Below are 20,385 nucleotides of genomic sequence, written 5' to 3'. Positions count from 1 at the left end.
ATTCCTTTCCTGATTAGCTATGATCAGCCTCTCAATGCCCATGTCTTTATAATCTGCTATATAGGGGTTATACCTTTTTCCTTTTATTAATGAGTGCCTTTCCTCATTATTGTTCTTGGACAATTTGTTTTGCTATCGTATATGACTTGTTTATTTTATCATTTTGCCACCAAAAATTTACCCTCTGACGGAAGACTACTATAATGTTTATTTATTAATGCCATTGGCCGTTTCTGTCGTTGGACCACTATCCAGGTGTCTATTTTATCTTTTACATGATAAATGGCCTTTAATACCTTTCTTAATATTGGGTCCGATTGTGGGCCGGTGTACTCTGGTGGTGATTTGAGGTCCGATCATCTCACCACCTGCGAGTATATAGGAGCAAGGGGTATTGTGGATTGCTTCTAATGCCGTTGTCGTTGTGGCCGGTTAACGCGATCTCGCGGGACTGAGTGCGAGATCGCTCATGCGCAAGAGTGCTATGCTTGTTCAGGCACTTCCTTGCGCTCCATTCCTCATTCTTGTCCTGTAATGAGCGCATGCGCCGACGTGCGGGCGGGTGGGCGCGCTCATTTGCCACTTGTATCGTGGGTGGCGGCAGCGGGAATCAGGTAACTATTTAAACAAGGTGGGAGCGCTAGTTTAGTTGGCGTCCCATGTGCAGGCATATTTATCTTTATTCTGCACCACCTTTTACCTCCTAACTTTGAGGTTGCCCCTGGAGGGTTCCACCATCTTGGCATACCTCTTGACCAGCTGACTTATCATGTCAACTTGCGGTTTGGGATTAATGATTCATCTAAGTATTGATCCCTAGTACCTTTTCTATCTCCCCTGATTAACTGCTTTTTGTCCTGGCAGTGAAACATGCGTGTAGGGAGTGTTTCATGTATATTTAGGGACATATAGATTTTTAGACTAAGGGACAGGTTCCGGACGGGGTCGTCCTTGTAAGGACGAGTGCCCTGTGGTCAGGCTGCTACTCATTATCTAGTATTAGGGCTGAACGGCTAGATAGCCATAGGGCTTGAACAGGGACCCTACATAGCTGTGTATTACTGCCATCTTTTTGTCTACTGGACATCATCCTTAGATGGATACATCACGAATACAGCTTGTGGTGAAGGATCTGGTGACCGTCCCTTGGAACCGGTTAGGACTTGCTGGTTACTAGTGCCGCCGTGCACTTTATTCTTTATATGTTTTTTATTTGGGATATTTATTATTGCACTAATTGGGGGTCCACTACCCTCTATCCCAATGTTTGTCTTTGCACACTATATCTAGGACATTATATATTTTATCTGCATTATTAATAAATGTTATGTTTTAGGATTACCCTTTTCTGAATAATCTTCTGACTTCAGGTAATCTAGAGCGCAGGCATGCATCAGTTCTGACCTCTCACTCAGGAATTAAAAGGATTATGCAGTTGAAATCCAACTTGTCTGATCCTTACCCCCCTCCCCCCCCCCCCCCCCCCGACATCAACCAGAGCTATAAGAAATACATATAAGTGTATAACATGAAACAGTATGACCATATGGCACTTGTAATTTGTGGTATTTATTCCATTTATTTCAGAAGGCACATCTGCAAATATGGCCAAAGCTCCATCTGTCTGGAGTTGTGTGTGCAAAATGCCTCAGGGGCACTTTGAAACACTGTATGGCGGGTTTCCCCAAAAAATCCGGCACCATCTAGGTGATTGGCTGGAAAATCAACCATGGTAAGTAGTCTCTTTACTTTCTTACGGTAGTTTAAGAGCAGTGTCAGACTGAGGTGCCTAGGGCCCACCAGTAAAATTCATTCTGAGGACCCACTGCACAGCTACCTGCAAATATTACCTGCGGCAGCCAAATCCAGATGATACAAGACCATTGATAGGGGGGTCCCTGCAGCGACTTCATGGCTGTGGGTCCCTAGGAAATGAGTACTCTGGCTGGCCTGCCTAGGTGTTTAGAAGTCATCTCAGCCACCAAATGCATCCATAATGGAGGGACTCAGACCCACCTTGCTCAGGGGCCTACTGGGGGATTCACCTGTACTCCTGTACAGTGTCAGACTGGGGTGCCTAGGGCCCACTAGTAAAATTCATTCTGGGGGCTCACTATACAGCTACATGCAAATAATACTTGCTTACACAGTGGCAGGCAGCAGCAAGAGGAGGCAGAAGATAATTGATTACGAGGGTCCCTGCAGCGACTTTGGGAAAGTAGGTCCCTGGGTAAAGAGGGTCCTTATACCTAGAAGTCATCTCATAATATATATATCAGCTGAGCAGTTTGCTAAATAACTTGCCCATTTTTTTTATATGAACATAGGCTGGTTTAGATGTTACATGCTGTCTATCTATATGTAGTGCAGTCAGTCTACAGTATCATGTGTCACTTGCAGGGGTGGGAGACTAGGGGCCCTCCTTGCTCAGGGGCCCACTGGGAGATTCACCTGTTCCCCTGTAGGCCAGTCCGAACCTGCTTTAGGGTCACATTAAAATATTTTGGATTGCAATAGTTCTGTACTAAGAACATAGGGGGTCATTTATTATTGTTTTATGCCACTTTCTGGCATATTTTTTGTCACAGATTTTGTTGCAAAGGGGTTTGGCTGCAAAATCTGCAACTTTATGGGAGGCTGGCCCGTCACATTTATTTTCCATGCCAGTTTATGGCATGTAAAATGGTCTTCAACTACGCCAGCAAGGGAGGCAGAGGCACACTCGTCTATCTGACATTCTTGTTGGGCTATACCTTATCTTTATAGCATGTGAAACCATATTGGTCTTTATTAGGGTTTAGCGAACCCGAACTGTAAAGTTCGGGTTCGTACCGAACTTTACGGTGTTCGGAACCCGAACCCGAACATTTCAGTAAAAGTTTGGGTTTGTAGTTCGGGTAATATTAACCACCTCCGGACCGCCTAACGCAGATTCGCGTTCCGGAGGTGGCAGCCCTGCGCAGAGTCACGCATATATGCGTCATCTCGCGATGGCCGAGATTTCCTGTGAACGCGCGCACACAGGCGCGCGCGCTCACAGGAACGGAAGGTAAGAGAGTGGATCTCCAGCCTGCCAGCGGCGATCGTTCGCTGGCAGGCTGGAGATGTGATTTTTTTTTAACCCCTAACAGGTATATTAGACGCTGTTTTGATAACAGCGTCTAATATACCTGCTACCTGGTCCTCTGGTGGTCCCCTTTGTTTGGATCGACCACCAGAGGACACAGGCAGCTCAGTAATATGTTGCACCAAGCACCACTACACTACACCCCCCCCCCCTGTCACTTATTAACCCCTTATTCACCCTTGATCACCCCTGATCACCCCATATAGACTCCCTGATCACCCCCTGTCATTGATTACCCCCCTGTCATTGATCACCCCCCTGTAAAGCTCCATTCAGATGTCCGCATGATTTTTACGGATCCACTGATAGATGGATCGGATCCGCAAAACGCATACGGACGTCTGAATAAAGCCTTACAGGGGCGTGATCAATGACTGTGGTGATCACCCCATATAGACTCCCTGATCACCCCCCTGTCATTGATCACCCCCCTGTAAAGCTCCATTCAGATGTCCGCATGATTTTTACGGATCCACTGATAGATGGATCGGATCCGCAAAACGCATACGGACATCTGAATGGAGCCTTACAGGGGAGTGATCAATGACTGTGGTGATCACCCCATATAGACTCCCTGATCACCCCCCTGTCATTGATTACCCCCCTGTAAGATCCATTCAGATGTCCGCATGATTTTTACGGATCCACTGATAGATGGATCGGATCCGCAAAACGCATACGGACGTCTGAATAAAGCCTTACAGGGGCGTGATCAATGACTGTGGTGATCACCCCATATAGACTCCCTGATCACCCCCCTGTCATTGATCACCCCCCTGTAAAGCTCCATTCAGATGTCCGCATGATTTTTACGGATCCACTGATAGATGGATCGGATCCGCAAAACGCATACGGACATCTGAATGGAGCCTTACAGGGGAGTGATCAATGACTGTGGTGATCACCCCATATAGACTCCCTGATCACCCCCCTGTCATTGATTACCTCCCTGTAAGATCCATTCAGATGTCCGCATGATTTTTACGGATCCACTGATAGATGGATCGGATCCGCAAAACGCATACGGACGTCTGAATAAAGCCTTACAGGGGCGTGATCAATGACTGTGGTGATCACCCCATATAGACTCCCTGATCACCCCCCTGTCATTGATTACCCCCCTGTCATTGATCACACCCCTGTAAAGCTCCATTCAGATGTCCGTATGATTTTTACGGATCCACTGATAGATGGATCGGATCCGCAAAACGCATACGGACGTCTGAATAAAGCCTTACAGGGGCGTGATCAATGACTGTGGTGATCACCCCATATAGACTCCCTGATCACCCCCCTGTCATTGATTACCCCCCTGTAAGATCCATTCAGATGTCTGCATGATTTTTACGGATCCACTGATAGATGGATCGGATCCGCAAAACGCATACGGACGTCTGAATAAAGCCTTACAGGGGCGTGATCAATGACTGTGGTGATCACCCCATATAGACTCCTTGATCACCCCCCTGTCATTGATTACCCCCCTGTAAGATCCATTCAGATGTCCGCATGATTTTTACGGATCCACTGATAGATGGATCGGATCCGCAAAACGCATACGGACGTCTGAATAAAGCCTTACAGGGGCGTGATCAATGACTGTGGTGATCACCCCATATAGACTCCCTGATCACCCCCCTGTCATTGATTACCCCCCTGTAAGATCCATTCAGATGTCCGCATGATTTTTACGGATCCACTGATAGATGGATCGGATCCGCAAAACGCATACGGACGTCTGAATAAAGCCTTACAGGGGCGTGATCAATGACTGTGGTGATCACCCCATATAGACTCCCTGATCACCCCCCTGTCATTGATTACCCCCCTGTAAGATCCATTCAGATGTCCGCATGATTTTTACGGATCCACTGATAGATGGATCGGATCCGCAAAACGCATACGGACGTCTGAATAAAGCCTTACAGGGGCGTGATCAATGACTGTGGTGATCACCCCATATAGACTCCCTGATCACCCCCCTGTCATTGATTACCCCCCTGTCATTGATCACACCCCTGTAAAGCTCCATTCAGACGTCCGCATGATTTTTACGGATCCACTGATAGATGGATCGGATCCGCAAAACGCATACGGACATCTGAATGGAGCCTTACAGGGGCGTGATCAATGACTGTGGTGATCACCCCATATAGACTCCCTGATCACCCCCCTGTCATTGATTACCCCCCCTGTCATTGATCACCCCCCCTGTCAGGCTGCATTCAGATGTCCGTATGATTTTTACGGATCCACTGATAGATGGATCGGATCCGCAAAACACATACGGACATCTGAATGGAGCCTTATAGGGGGGTGATCAATGACAGGGGGGTGATCACCCCATATAGACTCCCTGATCACCCCCCTGTCATTGATTACCCCCCTGTCATTGATCACACCCCTGTAAAGCTCCATTCAGATGTCCGCATGATTTTTACGGATCCACTGATAGATGGATCGGATCCGCAAAACACATACGGACATCTGAATGGAGCCTTATAGGGGGTGATCAATGACAGGGGGGTGATCACCCCATATAGACTCCCTGATCACCCCCCTGTCATTGATCACCCCCCTGTCATTGATCACCCCTCTGTAAGGCTCCATTCAGACATTTTTTTGGCCCAAGTTAGCGGAAATTTTTTTTTTTTTCTTACAAAGTCTCATATTCCACTAACTTGTGTCAAAAAATAAAATCTCACATGAACTCACCATACCCCTCACGGAATCCAAATGCGTAAAAATTTTTAGACATTTATATTCCAGACTTCTTCTCACGCTTTAGGGCCCCTAGAATGCCAGGGCAGTAATACCCCACATGTGACCCCATTTCGGAAAGAAGACACCCCCAGGTATTCCGTGAGGGGCATATTGAGTCCATGAAAGATTGAAATTTTTGTCCCAAGTTAGCGGAAAGGGAGACTTTGTGAGAAAAAAATAAATAAAATCAATTTCCGCTAACTTGTGCCAAAAAAAAAAAATTTCTATGAACTCGCCATGCCCCTCATTGAATACCTTGGGGTGTCTTCTTTCCAAAATGGGGTCACATGTGGGGTATTTATACTGCCCTGGCATTCTAGGGGCCCTAAAGCGTAAGAAGAAGTCTGGGATCCAAATGTCTAAAAATGCCCTCATAAAAGGAATGTGGGCCCCTTTGCGCATCTAGGCTGCAAAAAAGTGTCACACATCTGGTATCGCCGTACTCAGGAGAAGTTGGGGAATGTGTTTTGGGGTGTCATTTTACATATACCCATGCTGGGTTGAGAGAAATATCTTGGCAAAAGACAACTTTTCCCATTTTTTTATACAAAGTTGGCATTTGACCAAGATATTTATCTCACCCAGCATGGGTATATGTAAAATGACATATCTTGGCAAAAGACAACTTTTCCCATTTTTTTATACAAAGTTGGCATTTGACCAAGATATTTATCTCACCCAGCATGGGTATATGTAAAATGACACCCCAAAACACATTCCCCAACTTCTCCTGAATACAGAGATACCAGATGTGTGACACTTTTTTGCAGCCTAGGTGGGCAAAGGGGCCCATATTCCAAAGAGCACCTTTCGGATTTCACTGGTCATTTTTTACAGAATTTGATTTCAAACTCCTTACCACACATTTGGGCCCCTAGAATGCCAGGGCAGTATAACTACCCCACAAGTGACCCCATTTTGGAAAGAAGACACCCCAAGGTATTCGCTGATGGGCATAGTGAGTTCATGGAAGTTTTTATTTTTTGTCACAAGTTAGTGGAATATGAGACTTTGTAAGAAAAAAAAAAAAAAAAAAATCATCATTTTCCGCTAACTTGTGACAAAAAATAAAAAGTTCTATGAACTCACTATGCCCATCAGCGAATACCTTAGGGTGTCTACTTTCCGAAATGGGGTCATTTGTGGGGTGTTTGTACTGTCTGGCCATTGTAGAACCTCAGGAAACATGACAGGTGCTCAGAAAGTCAGAGCTGCTTCAAAAAGCGGAAATTTACATTTTTGTACCATAGTTTGTAAACGCTATAACTTTTACCCAAACCATTTTTTTTTTACCCAAACATTTTTTTTTTATCAAAGACATGTAGAACAATAAATTTTGAGCAAAATTTATATATGGATCTCGTTTTTTTTGCAAAATTTTACAACTGAAAGTGAAAAATGTCATTTTTTTGCAAAAAAATCGTTAAATTTCGATTAATAACAAAAAAAGTAAAAATGTCAGCAGCAATGAAATACCACCAAATGAAAGCTCTATTAGTGAGAAGAAAAGGAGGTAAAATTCATTTGGGTGGTAAGTTGCATGACCGAGCAATAAACGGTGAAAGTAGTGTAGGTCAGAAGTGTAAAAAGTGGCCTGGTCTTTCAGGGTGTTTAAGCACTGGGGGCTGAGGTGGTTAATATACCATCGGATCGGAGTTTTCTCCAATCCGATGGTATATTTTAACTTGAAGCGTCCCCATCACCATAGGAACGTCTCTATGTTAGAATATACCATCGGATTTGAGTTAGATCCTGAAAACTCAGATCCGACAGTATATTCTAACACAGAGGCGTTCCCATAGTGATGGGGACGCTTCAAGTTAGAATATACTGAGAACTGTGGACATAACTGCCCCCTGCTGCCTGGCAGCACCTGATCTCTTACAGGGGGCTGTGATCCACACAATTAACCCCTTAGGTGTTGTGGGGGACTTTTGCTTTGGTTCTGTGTATATAATAGTACTTAGCGCCACACAACCCCACCAGCAGTCACTGGCCAGTGGGTTATATATTTTTGGGTAGTTTAAAGAATGTTGCACAGCCGGAGGCACCAAGCACAAAAGTTATGTAGAGGCCTGATTAAGGCTACTTTCACACTAGCGGCACGGACCTCCGGCAGGCTGTTCAGTCGGGTGAACAGCCTGCCGGATCCGTCCTGCCGCTAGTGACCGCGTGCCTCTGGACTGCCGCTCCGTCTCCATTGACTATAATGAGGGCGGAGTTCCGGCGAGGCACGGCGAGAGGCTGTTGGAATAAAACTACGACATGTCCGACTCCTCCCCCGCCCCCATTATAATCAATGGGGATGGAGTGGCAGTCCGGAGGCACACGGTCACTAGCGGCAGGTTGGATCCGTCAGGCTGTTCACCCGATGGGTCCGTGCCGCTAGTGTAAAAGTGGCCTTAGACCAGTGTCTAAATTGCCGGTCTTAATAAATGACCCTGATAAAATCTGTTAAAATGGTATGGACGGGATCATATCATAGCAGTGGCGTAGGGATCGCCATAGCAACCATAGCAGTGGCTATGGGGCCCTACGCCACTAGGGGGCCCGTCCGACCGCATTCAAAAATTTTTTAATTTTTTTTTTATTAACACACACAGGCAGCCAGGAGGTGGCGTAACTACCGGGGAAGCAGCTGCTTCGGGGCCGACAGTTTATTTTCAAGTTAGTTAAATATCGATGTCTTACTGTTCAGGGCCCCTTCACAGCAGCGGTCTTAATGTTCAGGCCCCCTCGCTAATGTGCTCTAATCTTACTGTATTCTAAAGTCTCCTGATGTGTCTGGGATTCGAACCCATAACCTCCAATGTATGAGTGTATCAGAGGCAAAGCATTAACCCTCACAGCCATAAAGGAGGCATTGCAACTGATTGAAAAAATGGTCTTGAGGTTAGGTGCTCTGTCTCTGATACAGAAGGTCGTGGGTTCGAATCCCAGCAGAAACCTTTTCTGAAATACAAGCAGTGACTCCATATATGGACATACAGGGAGGGACACAGGATGCATCGCATCGCTGACATGGAGGTAAGTAGAAGTGTTTTTTTTTTAATTTTTTTAATACCCAACTGTTACTGCCATGGGGGCAGCGGGGGGCACTTGATACTGGCACATGGGGGGAGGGGGGTTGGCACCTGACCTGATACTTGCACCTGGGGGGGGGGGGGGGGGTTGGCACTTGATACTGGCACATGGGGGAGGGGGGAGAGGCACCTGATACTGTGGATGGCACTGTTTAGGGGAGGGAGATCTGTGTATGGCACTATTTAGGGGAGAGGGATCTGTGGATGGCACTATTTAGGGGAGAGGGATCTGTGGATGGCACTATTTAGGGGAGGGGGATCTGTGGATGGCACTATTTAGGGGAGAGGGATCTGTGGATGGCACTATTTAGGGGAGAGGGATCTGTGGATGGCACTATTTAGGGGAGAGGGATCTGTGGATGGCACTATTTAGGGGAGGGGGGATCTGTGGATGGCACTATTTAGGGGAGGGGGGATCTGTTGATGGCACTATTTAGGGGAGGGGGATCTGTGTATGGCACTTTTTAGGGGAGGGGGATCTGCGTATGGCACTATTTAGGGGAGGGGGATCTGTGGATGGCACTATTTAGGGGAGAGGGATCTGTGGATGGCACTATTTAGGGGAGAGGGATCTGTGTATGGCACTTTTTAGGGGAGGGGGATCTGCGTATGGCACTATTTAGGGGAGAGGGATCTGTGGATGGCACTATTTAGGGGAGAGGGATCTGTGGATGGCACTATTTAGGGGAGAGGGATCTGTGGATGGCACTATTTAGGGGAGGGGGGATCTGTGGATGGCACTATTTAGGGGAGGGGGGATCTGTGGATGGCACTATTTAGGGGAGGGGGGATCTGTTGATGGCACTATTTAGGGGAGGGGGATCTGTGTATGGCACTATTTAGGGGAGGGGGATCTGTGGATGGCACTATTTAGGGGAGGGGGGATCTGTGGATGGCACTATTTAGGGGAGAGGGATCTGTGGATGGCACTATTTAGGGGAGGGGGATCTGTGGATGGCACTATTTAGGGGAGAGGGATCTGTGGATGGCACTATTTAGGGCAGGGGGGATCTGTGGATGGCACTATTTAGGGGAGGGGGATCTGTGTATGGCACTATTTAGGGGAGAGGGATCTGTGGATGGCACTATTTAGGGGAGGGGGATCTGTGGATGGCACTATTTAGGGGAGGGGGATCTGTGGATGGCACTATTTAGGGGAGGGGGATCTGTGGATGGCACAGAGGGGGGGGGGGGGGCCATAATTTTTTTTTGCTATGGGGCCCATGCATTTCTAGCTACGCCCCTGTACCATAGGTATATTTATTAACAATTTACTGGCAAATATCAATGCAAAAATAAACGATAAAACGTAAATGTGAAAAATGGCAAGTGACAACAATGTTATGTTGGTGTTGAGTCCAGTTCAGCAATAGTGCAAAGGGCCTGTTACTGTATATAATCCTGACAGCTCCACCAAGTGACAGTAATGTGATTATAGCCTGATGTCAATGGCAGCTATTCAGAGTTCTCCCCCCCCCCCCACGCCAAGTTAAATCATTCTATTTATGAGCTAATGAAACTAATAATTTTGATATTAACCCATTGTAATGGAAACCAATCATCACAGTAAACTTCATATTTTCCATCTATCTATAAGCCGTCTTTAAAGGCGGGTTTACAGAGGCTGAGCTAAAACTGATTGTCGGGAAGGAAGCGTTCCTTCCTGACAGTCGGCTGCTCGCTCAGTGGAGGAGACATGCAGAGATATCCTTCATAGTATGAGGAGGAGGTATCGCTCATGCAGAATCATTGTTTCTGTGCAACAGATCACTGTTTGGACCGCACAATCTTCTGCCCAGAAATGATCATTTATGTGCCTGCACGAAAGACAGGATCACTCGATGAACGAGCGTTTTAGACAGGCAGAATTGTTCCTGATAATCTGCCAGAATATTGGGCTTTGTAAATCTACCTTAACTTTACAGTTATATCATGTCACAAAAGCCAGTAAATGCTAATGAAAAAGTCAAGTAAAGCCTATATTATGCTGCCCGGTTTTTCAGCAGATAATCGATAATGAGCGATCATCTGGCAGTATAATACTGCCGCTGATTGCTCAATTGACGAGCAAACACTCAATCATCGGGCAATCCAAATCTTTTGACATGTTTAAAAATTATCGTTTGCAGACGACAGATCGTGGTGTCTAATAATGCTTCCCTACCGACAATCGTCTGCCACATCGGGCTGTGTAATACAACCTTAAAAGTTTCTTTAACTCGTTTATGTAGCTAATTAATTGTCAAGATAAGAGTTGCTATGTTTACCTATACATACATTTGTGAAAGAATGGGTTGCTCACTGAATTTGAGCGAGGTACTGTAAAGGCTGTATTACATTGGCAGATGGTACACCAGATAATCGCCGATGAGTGTTCATAGGAACGCTCGTAAGCAATGATCTGGCGGTGTAATACTGCTTATGCTTGTTCATTGGGCAATCAGGATTTTTAAGCATGCTTAAAAATCAATGTTTGCTGGCGGCAGAATGTGCTGTCTAATCACGATATGCTACCGGCAAATAGTGAATCAGTATGGGGACGAGCAATGGCATTAGTGATCTCTCCTCCCCATACTGTGGGGAGATCTCAGCATCTAATAGCAGCGATTGCCAGGAAGGAACGCTTCCTTTCCGATAATCGCCTGCAAAATCCTTTCATGTAAAACAGCCCTAAGGCTGCATTCACATATGACTTGTGACCTCCGGCAGTCTGTTCTGGTGGAGGACCAGCCTGCTGGAATTGACTGGATCTGGCATAGCCAGATACCACCATGCACCGCTAAATCCCCATCCACTATAATGGGATCCGGCCACATTTCAGCATATATGCCTGCTTTCGGGTAGGCAAAAGATGCTGTGTGTAGTATTTTTTTTGTCCGGCTGAAAGCCAGCATATATATTAGATACAGCGACCGGAGCAGAGTGCCAGAGTTCACAATGCAGATGTGAATCAGACCTTATAGGATGCCACCGTTGTAACAAGTTAATTAAATGTCTTCACTCCTAGATGTCCGATGGTTATCTGTGGTATTATTGCAAAGAGGAACTGCTAAGGATCCACAGCAGCTCAGCCACAAAGTAGCAGACCATGTAAAGTTACAGAGCGAGGTCACCGTGTGCTGAGGTGTATAGTGTATAAGTCACTAACGCTCTTCTGACTATATAACTGCAGAGCTCCAAACCTCCTCAGGCATTAAAATAAGCCCAAAAACTGGGCACCTGGAACTTCATGGTATGGGTTTCCATGGCCTGGGCAGCTGCATGTAAGGCTTACATCACTAAGCACAAATGTCAATCATCAGATATGGTTGGTGGTATATGGAGTGGTATAAACCATGCTACTACTGGGACTGTGGAGCACTGGAAGCGTGTCCTGTGGAGTGATGCATCACACTTCCCTATCTCGCAGTAAACTTAGACCCCTTGGCTCCAGTGAAAGGAGATCTTAATGCTTCAACACACCAAGGCAATTTGTACAATGGTATATCATAAAAGCGTCTGTAGGTGTCAATATAGTGTATTTCTCAGACAATCTAGCTGACGCCTTTGCACTCATTAATGTACTATTATGTCACCGCATGTATGTAGTTAATGTTCAGTGCTTTAATAATATGTCAAAGGCTCAAGAGCTGGGCAGGCAGCATTGCTTGTGCACTGCAGGGATCAGAGATAACTCCAATCCCCTTAAGATGCCACAGTCAGTAGCAATCATGGCATCTGAGTGTTAGAATTGGGAAGTTCCCTCTGTTCCTTAACCTGAAAATGCAATTGTGTTGTGCCAAGTACAGTAGTTATCATGGCAGCCAAATGCCAGGATGTCATAGAATACCTATGAGAATCCCTATGCACTGTATGTTATTAGCATTACAGTGTATAGTATTAGCAACCACGTGATCACAGACTCAAGGTCCCCTAAGGAGACTAAAAAAATGTTGAATACAGTTTTTAAAAGAAACAAAAACATAAAAAATTCAAAACACTCACCCTTTCTAATTTCACATATACTGTATATTTAAAAAAATGAGAGACAAATATATTTGATATCGCTGGGTCCAAAATGACCCAATCTATTAAAATTGCCCATTATTTAACTCACAAAGAGACACTGTAAAAAAAATCCTCAATGCAAATAAAGAAGAGTGGGAGGAGCTGCAGAGGAAGCAGGAGGAGCAAGGGTGCACATGGTGGCTTGGGCCAGTGTACTTAACAGCTCATTTGCATATTGACTGTAAGTACTTTTCTCCCCGAATGATGCAACATATCACTAAGTGAAAGGTATCATTATATTCCGCTGAGCTAGCCCCATATGGCTGTGGGGATTCGCTCTGGTAGACAGGACAAGCGGACGCAGTATAAAGGTAAAGACCAGTTTGTAACTCAAAAACTTCACTGTTTTATTCACACTTATGGCAACAAAACAGTATGGTAGTCAATTTCCAGTTTTGGTGTTCATTCACACCTAGACAGTTCATACAGCAAAACAGTCACCTGTTATCCCAGGTGTTAGTTCACACCCGATCGGCATTGCTCAGGCCTCCAGCCTAGCACACGGCTCAGATCCCAATCCAGCGATTGCCAGAGCTCCTCTGTCAGAGAGAGAGAGGTAATTACTACCAACTGACACTGCTGGCTGTTTTTTTTTTTATATAGGCCAGTCAAGACCCGGCCTGGAACGTGGGGAGTAGTCACCCACCTAGCACTTTGACTCCCAGTAAGAGCCATCCCGGATCAGCTATTACAGCTATACTAAATAGCAAGGTGTCAAACAGCAAATGCTGCTGACACATGAAAACTGGCTCTTACTCCACTGAGGCCAGGAACCTTGGTGACACATACCTTCCATCAACGACGGTCCCTTGCACCTTCCTACAGGCATTGTGCCTGGTTTACCATTTCTTGATGACAGATTTCCTTTAAAAATGAACTGTCATGCCTGCTTGCATAACTTGGACATCTACTGAGCAATCAGCATAGAAGTTTATTTAATTTATTTTTAATGTTACCATTTTTACCAACATGAAATTACAAAACTGCATGAGAAACAGTGCATCACATTTTACTGTACATTTATAGTTTTACCACAGTTTATCCACCACTTCTGAATCATTACGCACTCAGATGCTGCACACCACATGGTTTCAAAATGAATAATTTGAATGTCTTTGAACTGTCTTGTCATTTTTGTTCATATAACAAATACATCTTGTGTAGTTCCGTTACACTTAATACACTAAACCCCTACAAAGAGCTTGTTTATTTGTAACTGGAATAACATTGATTTGTAAAAGTATTAAGTTGATATCCCTTGACTAGTTGTCACGGGTGAGGGTGGGGAAAACCCTCAGCCGTGCGGTGTCAATAATAAAGGGTAGCTGCTGGGCCAGGACAGGAAACAGGGAGCAGGTCACCTCCTATAACGTCCCTAAATCTCACCCTGACTCCTAGACGTATGAGCCAACCCTGATGGTAGGAGGGCTCATACTCCGGAACCTAGGGTCCCTACTAGCCCTCAGGATAGCCCTGGAACTAGGAGCAGGGTAAGACGACCTGTTCCTCCTAGGAACGGATGAACAGGAGTCTCACTGGCCAAGCTGCAAGGAATGGGGAACATATACAGCAGATGGCAGTGGCAGGTAGTGAAACTAGTACAACACGTACCTGCCACAGACACACAGACTGGAACCCGTGCAGAAGTGCTAATGTCCACACCAAACACAAAAGGACACAGCACACACACAAAGCACACAGGAACCCAGAAACCATAAGCTGCAATAAACATAGAGACACCACTAGACATATAGTAAGATAAGAACATCTATGTCTAAACATAACTTATGACCACAAGGGTGGCCCACACTGGGCAGATGGTATATGAGACCAGGAGGATGACTCCAGCAAACACCATGGCTGGAGTACCCCTCCGCTACTGGCATCCAGCAGGAGCTAAGTAGCCCAAGTAGCCACACCCACACACAGACACACCCAGTGTTCACTCACTAGGAAGGGAATTAACCCTTCCAACACCAGGCAAGGGAAGAAAGCCACTTAAAGGGGAAGTGTACACACAAACATCACACTCCACCTGTTACCGCCGGCAACGGCATGCGAGGCAACCATGTCCTGGGAAACAGCCAGAAGGCCGAGACACTGCCACCACATGCACACAACACCACACGTTGCCATGGGCAACCGCAAGTGAAGGAAAGTGTCACAAAACACACCATAGGCCGTGACACTCCCACACCTCAAAGCCCCCCCACCAAAAAAAAAGGGAAAACTAGTGAGGGACCCAAAAACAGGGAAGGGAGACGGGAAAAAGGTAGCAGAATCAGTGTCAGTGCATGCAAGTCTCCCCAGGACTGCTGCCAGCCCCTGGAGCAACACACAGGAACCAGGAGCCGACTGCCAGCCTCTGGAGCAACACGCAGGAACCAGAGACCAGCAAAGAAACAGCCTAGAGAGACCGCACTGACACTGCGTCCACTCTCCACTCACGTTCCCACTCCAGTCGCTGCCAACAGCCACTCCTAACCAGCACACCGCCGGAACACCAACGGAATGCTGCCAGCAGACGACCAGGGATAGGAACATGGAGAGGGACAAGGGATCACGGACACGGAAGGCAAGGTGGCGGGGAATAAGCCACCAACTGCGCCGTTAACGATGATCCCCAAAATGCTCTCCCTCCGGAGAACGCGCATGTATGCCGAAACAGCTGGCAATACATGCTGCACCCTCTTTCGAAGGTGTATGCACTCCCACCCCTCAAAGCCCCCCCCAACACAAAAGGGGAAAGTTGGTGGGGCACAACAAACAATGGAAGGGGGGGTGGGGAATGACAAGTAAGGGGGCACCAATACAAACAACGGTGATCCAAATGGCGGGGAAGAGCCACTCACCGTGGCGTAAACAGTGAAACCCCCATAACGCTCTCCCTCCGGAGAACGCGCATGCACCCCAAAAGCAGATGGCGATGCATGCTGCACCCTCTTTCGAAGGTCAACCAGCAAGAAGCCATTGTGGTCATACTGTCACGGCTGAGGGTGGGGAAAACCCTCAGCCGTGCGGTGTCAATAATAAAGGGTAGCTGCTGGTCCAGGACAGGAAACAGGGAGCAGGTCACCTCCTATAACATCCCTAAATCTCACCCTGACTCCTAGCTGTATGAGCCAACCCTGATGGTAGGAGGGCTCATACTCCGGAACCTAGGGTCCATACTAGCCCTCAGGATAGCCCTGGAACTAGGAGCAGGGTAAGATGACCTGTTCCTCCTAGGAACGGATGAACAGGAGTCTCACTGGCCAAGCTGCAAGGAATGGGGAACATATACAGCAGATGGCAGTGGCAGGTAGTGAAACTAGTACAACACCTACCTGCCACAGACACACAGACTGGAACCCGTGCAGAAGTGCTAATGTCCACACCAAACACAAAAGGAACCCAGAAACCATAAGCTGCAATAAACATAGAGACACCACTAGACATATAGTAAGATAAGAACATCTAAAATGATATTAAATGATTGAGTAGTCCCACCAAATTTAGTGGATTCAACTAACATTTGTCTAATGGTAAGCATTACACTAGTGTCACGGCCTATGGTGTGTTTTGTGACACTTTCCTTCACTTGCGGTTGCCCGTGGCAACGTGTGGTGTTGTGTGCATGTGGTTGCAGTGTCTCGGCCTTCTGGCTGTTTCCCAGGACATGGTTGCCTCGCATGCCGTTGCCGGCGGTAACAGGTGGAGTGTGATGTTTGTGTGTACACTTCCCTTTTAAGTGGCTTTCTTCCCTTGCCTGTTGTTGGAAGGGTTAATTCCCTTCCTAGTGAGTGAACACTGGGTGTGTCTGTGTGTAGGTGTGGCTACTTGGGCTATTTAGCTCCTGCTGGATGACAGTAGCGGAGGGGTACTCCAGCCATGGTGTTTGCTGGAGTCATCCTCCTGGTCTCATATACCATCTGCCGAGTGTGGGCCACCCTTGTGGTCATAAGTTATGTTTAGGCATAGATGTTTTTATGTCTAAACATTACTTATGACCACAAGGGTGGCCCACACTGGGCAGATGGTATATGAGACCAGGAGGATGACTCCAGCAAACACCATGGCTGGCGTACCCCTCCACTACTGGCATCCAGCAGGAGCTAAATAGCCCAAGTAGCCACACCCACACACAGACACACCCAGTGTTCACTCACTAGGAAGGGAATTAACCCTTCCAACACCAGGCAAGGGAAGAAAGCCACTTAAAGGGGAAGTGTACACACAAACATCACACTCCACCTGTTACCGCCGGCAACGGCATGCGAGGCAACCATGTCCTGGGAAACAGCCAGAAGGCCGAGACACTGCAACCACATGCACACAACACCACACGTTGCCACGGGCAACCGCAAGTGAAGGAAAGTGTCACAAAACACACCATAGGCCGTGACACTAGTGTAATGCTTACCATTAGACAAATGTTAGTTGAATCCACTAAATTTGGTGGGACTACTCAATCATTTAATATGAATAGGGGTGGCTCGAGTCCCCCTAAGTTGCCTGAAACTTTTGTTCTCTCTCCAATCAGAATATAAGCATGCTTGGCACAGCTAAGCATATATTTGTAAGGGGAGATTGGGTGGAACAACATGTCACCCCAGCTCTCTAAAAAATGATGGCCAGTTTGAGTTGGAGTTGATCCAAGTTAGAAACGTATCCTATATCCAATTGTTGGGGATATGACCGCTAGGACTCCAATGATCATGAGAATGGAGTCATTTGCCACATATGTGCAGTGAGCCCCTGAGAAGCCAGTGCAGAGGATGGGAGTGGTAGTGGCCCTGATGAGATGTTGTGTCGCGATGTACTACCTCAGGCCATTTCTCCCTGGGGATCGGTGCAGTGGAAAGGTGGTTTGAGGAAACAGGCCAGAAGATAAATTGCAGTATATCCAGCAGTAGTTTGGCCAAAGTGTAATTTCTATCCGCAGATGTTTTGGCATGGTGGCTGGCAAGGTGGCAGAACTTTTGGCTAACAGCTGTGTGCTGGCACTTGTGACTATGGGTGTCCACTGTGTGATACGGGCTTTGAGTTGGTCTGGCCCAGATGTTATCTAGGTGATGGGTGTCTGAGCCATAGTCCCTCACCTGCAGTAGAATTTATAAAGATGTGGCTTGCTGGTCTCTCTGCTGACTGTAAACAATGAAGTTTTTCAGGTTTCTGTATGTTTGTTATTCTTGCAGTCTCTCTGAAGTAGTGGTCTCATAGAAGAGCTGGAACAAGAACTGGTCTCTACGACCCTTGGAGTAGGAGCTCAAACATGTGCTTCCACACTCCTCACCTTGTCTAGGTAAACTCCTTCCCCTCCTGGCAGGAAGTAGGACTCCTACCAAGAGGGGAAGAATTGGATGGTCAGTCCCATTCCTAATGCTAAACCACTGCCAGCCATACCCCATTCTGCCAGTGTACAGTGTAAACAGGAACATAGTAAAATATTAGAAACCAAAACACTGCAGATACTGCCACGTCTGGGTTACTGCATATAAATAGAGCCGCAGGTTAAATGTGTTTGTCTAGTCACTGTCTGTAGTTCTGTAGAGAATGAATGGATGATATTACGAGCTGCCGCTCCATTCATATAGGGCCCCCATTCTCATGGTTAATGGGGTCTCAATGGTAAGACCCCCACTACTGAGATACTTATCCCCTATCCCATGGCTAGGGAATACATTTCTAACTTGGCACAACCCTTTAAGTCTGTATTGCCTTTCATTATCTTCAGGAAGCTTTGCCATTTTAGGACATTGAACATTTTGCTTTTGAATTGCTCAGTATTCTTCTGGCATTTTCTTTTTAACGTTCCCATATCATATATATATAAAAATCTATTAATAGGAAATAAGTGTATAGTTTACTTACCTTATTTACAAACAGTGGCTTGGCAGCCACATGAGATTCTTAGGTCCTCCAAATGTGGCTCTCTAACTGGTGATATCTCTAAATTATGGGACTAGAGAGGACCGTCAAAGCATCATTAGAATTTATTAAAGATTAAAGCCCATATGACATTTAATAATAGGGTATGCTTTAAAGCAACCTTAATACAATTTTCCCTTTTATAAGATTCGGCAAGATTCAAAACTACCTGCCATATTTGAAAGTGGCTTTTTATATTTGTTATATTGGAGGATAACCTGCCTCTATTTGAACTTGGCTGCACTCAGTGGATCTTAGTCTTTTGCCGAGACTCTTCTTTTTCTATTTCTTTTTTCTATTTGTATTTATATATTTTTATTCAGGTCATATTAGATTTTTTGTACAATCGATTCACTTATCTCTGTATTCAAATATAAATTCATGGTAAATCGAGTCATCAGCACTTTACAATCTCTGTGATCAGGGTAAAAAATAATTCTGTTATGCTGAATTGTTCAATTTATTCTTGCAGGGAACATATCATGGGAGCAGACCCTTTTTGCATTGAAATGGCAAACTCTGTCATAACTCAATTACTGGAAGAACTTAAGAAGGTGGCAAAGAGTTGTGGAAGTGACGCACATTTGATTCTTCAGTGGGTAGAAAATTTTAAGGTGGGTTATCTATGTGATGAAATCAACTGATCTGATTACAGGAAATGAGCAAAATGAGCACTAAGCATATATGATCTCACTCATTCACCTTTCAAATTCAAGCAGCTAGGGATGGGACCAGAGTCACCTATCTTAGTGATCGGTGAGCGCTGTTCAGTACAACTCTATGCAAACATAAATGGTTAATGTAGTTTATATATTTTTTCAATAGTAGTATATACTGTATGTAGCTGTATTGATCCAGTGATTAGTTTGTGTAGTTAACCCCCCCCCCCCCTCCCCCACACACACACACACACACACACATGCCCTAGCACTAAAGACATATTTAACTTGCTGCATGCACACTGCAAACATACAGGAGTATACAGGACTACATAGCTATTACATCCAGTGCCTCACAGATGACATCTCCACACCCGGGGAGGGTCCTTTCTCTGGCACCCCCTTCCCCAGTACTTAAAAAAAATAAAAAATCCCCCCTCACAGTAGTATTGCCCTCATTGTACAACCTTCACAGTAGTTTTGTCCAGATATGTGCCCCTTCACGGTAGTTATGCCAATATTGTGCCCCCTCAAGGTAGTTATGCCCTCACTGTACAACTTTCACAGTAGTTATGCCCACATTGTGCCCCCTTAAAGTACTTATCCCTTCATTGTGTCTCCTTCATAATAGTTATGCCCTCATTGTACTGGAGACCATATCTCCAGAAGGATACTGATACTTTGGAGAGAGTTCAGAGAAGAGCTACTTAACTAGTACATGGATTGCAGGATAAAACTTACCAGGAAAGATTAAAAGGACCTTAACATGTATAGCTTGGAAGAAAGACGAGACAGA

At 45.8% G+C, this 20,385-nt stretch overlaps 1 protein-coding gene across 2 annotated transcripts in view; it reads left to right on the top strand.

Annotated features, from left to right (window-relative positions):
* Positions 1 to 20,385, top strand: part of STAT6 (signal transducer and activator of transcription 6) — a 294,170-nt gene that overhangs the window by 123,732 nt on the left and 150,053 nt on the right. For both annotated transcript variants that reach the window (XM_040425717.1, XM_040425718.1), the window contains exons 3-4: positions 1,588 to 1,732; positions 19,403 to 19,544. In XM_040425717.1, the coding sequence (XP_040281651.1) occupies positions 1,605 to 1,732; positions 19,403 to 19,544 (270 nt within the window). In that variant the 5' untranslated portion in view covers positions 1,588 to 1,604. The remainder of the gene's footprint in view (positions 1 to 1,587; positions 1,733 to 19,402; positions 19,545 to 20,385) is intronic.

This window comes from Bufo bufo, chromosome 3 (assembly GCF_905171765.1).
Source record: "Bufo bufo chromosome 3, aBufBuf1.1, whole genome shotgun sequence".
Lineage (NCBI taxonomy): Eukaryota > Metazoa > Chordata > Amphibia > Anura > Bufonidae > Bufo > Bufo bufo.
The sequence above is the reverse complement of the archived record's forward strand: the minus strand, read 5'-3'. Positions and strand labels throughout refer to the sequence as shown.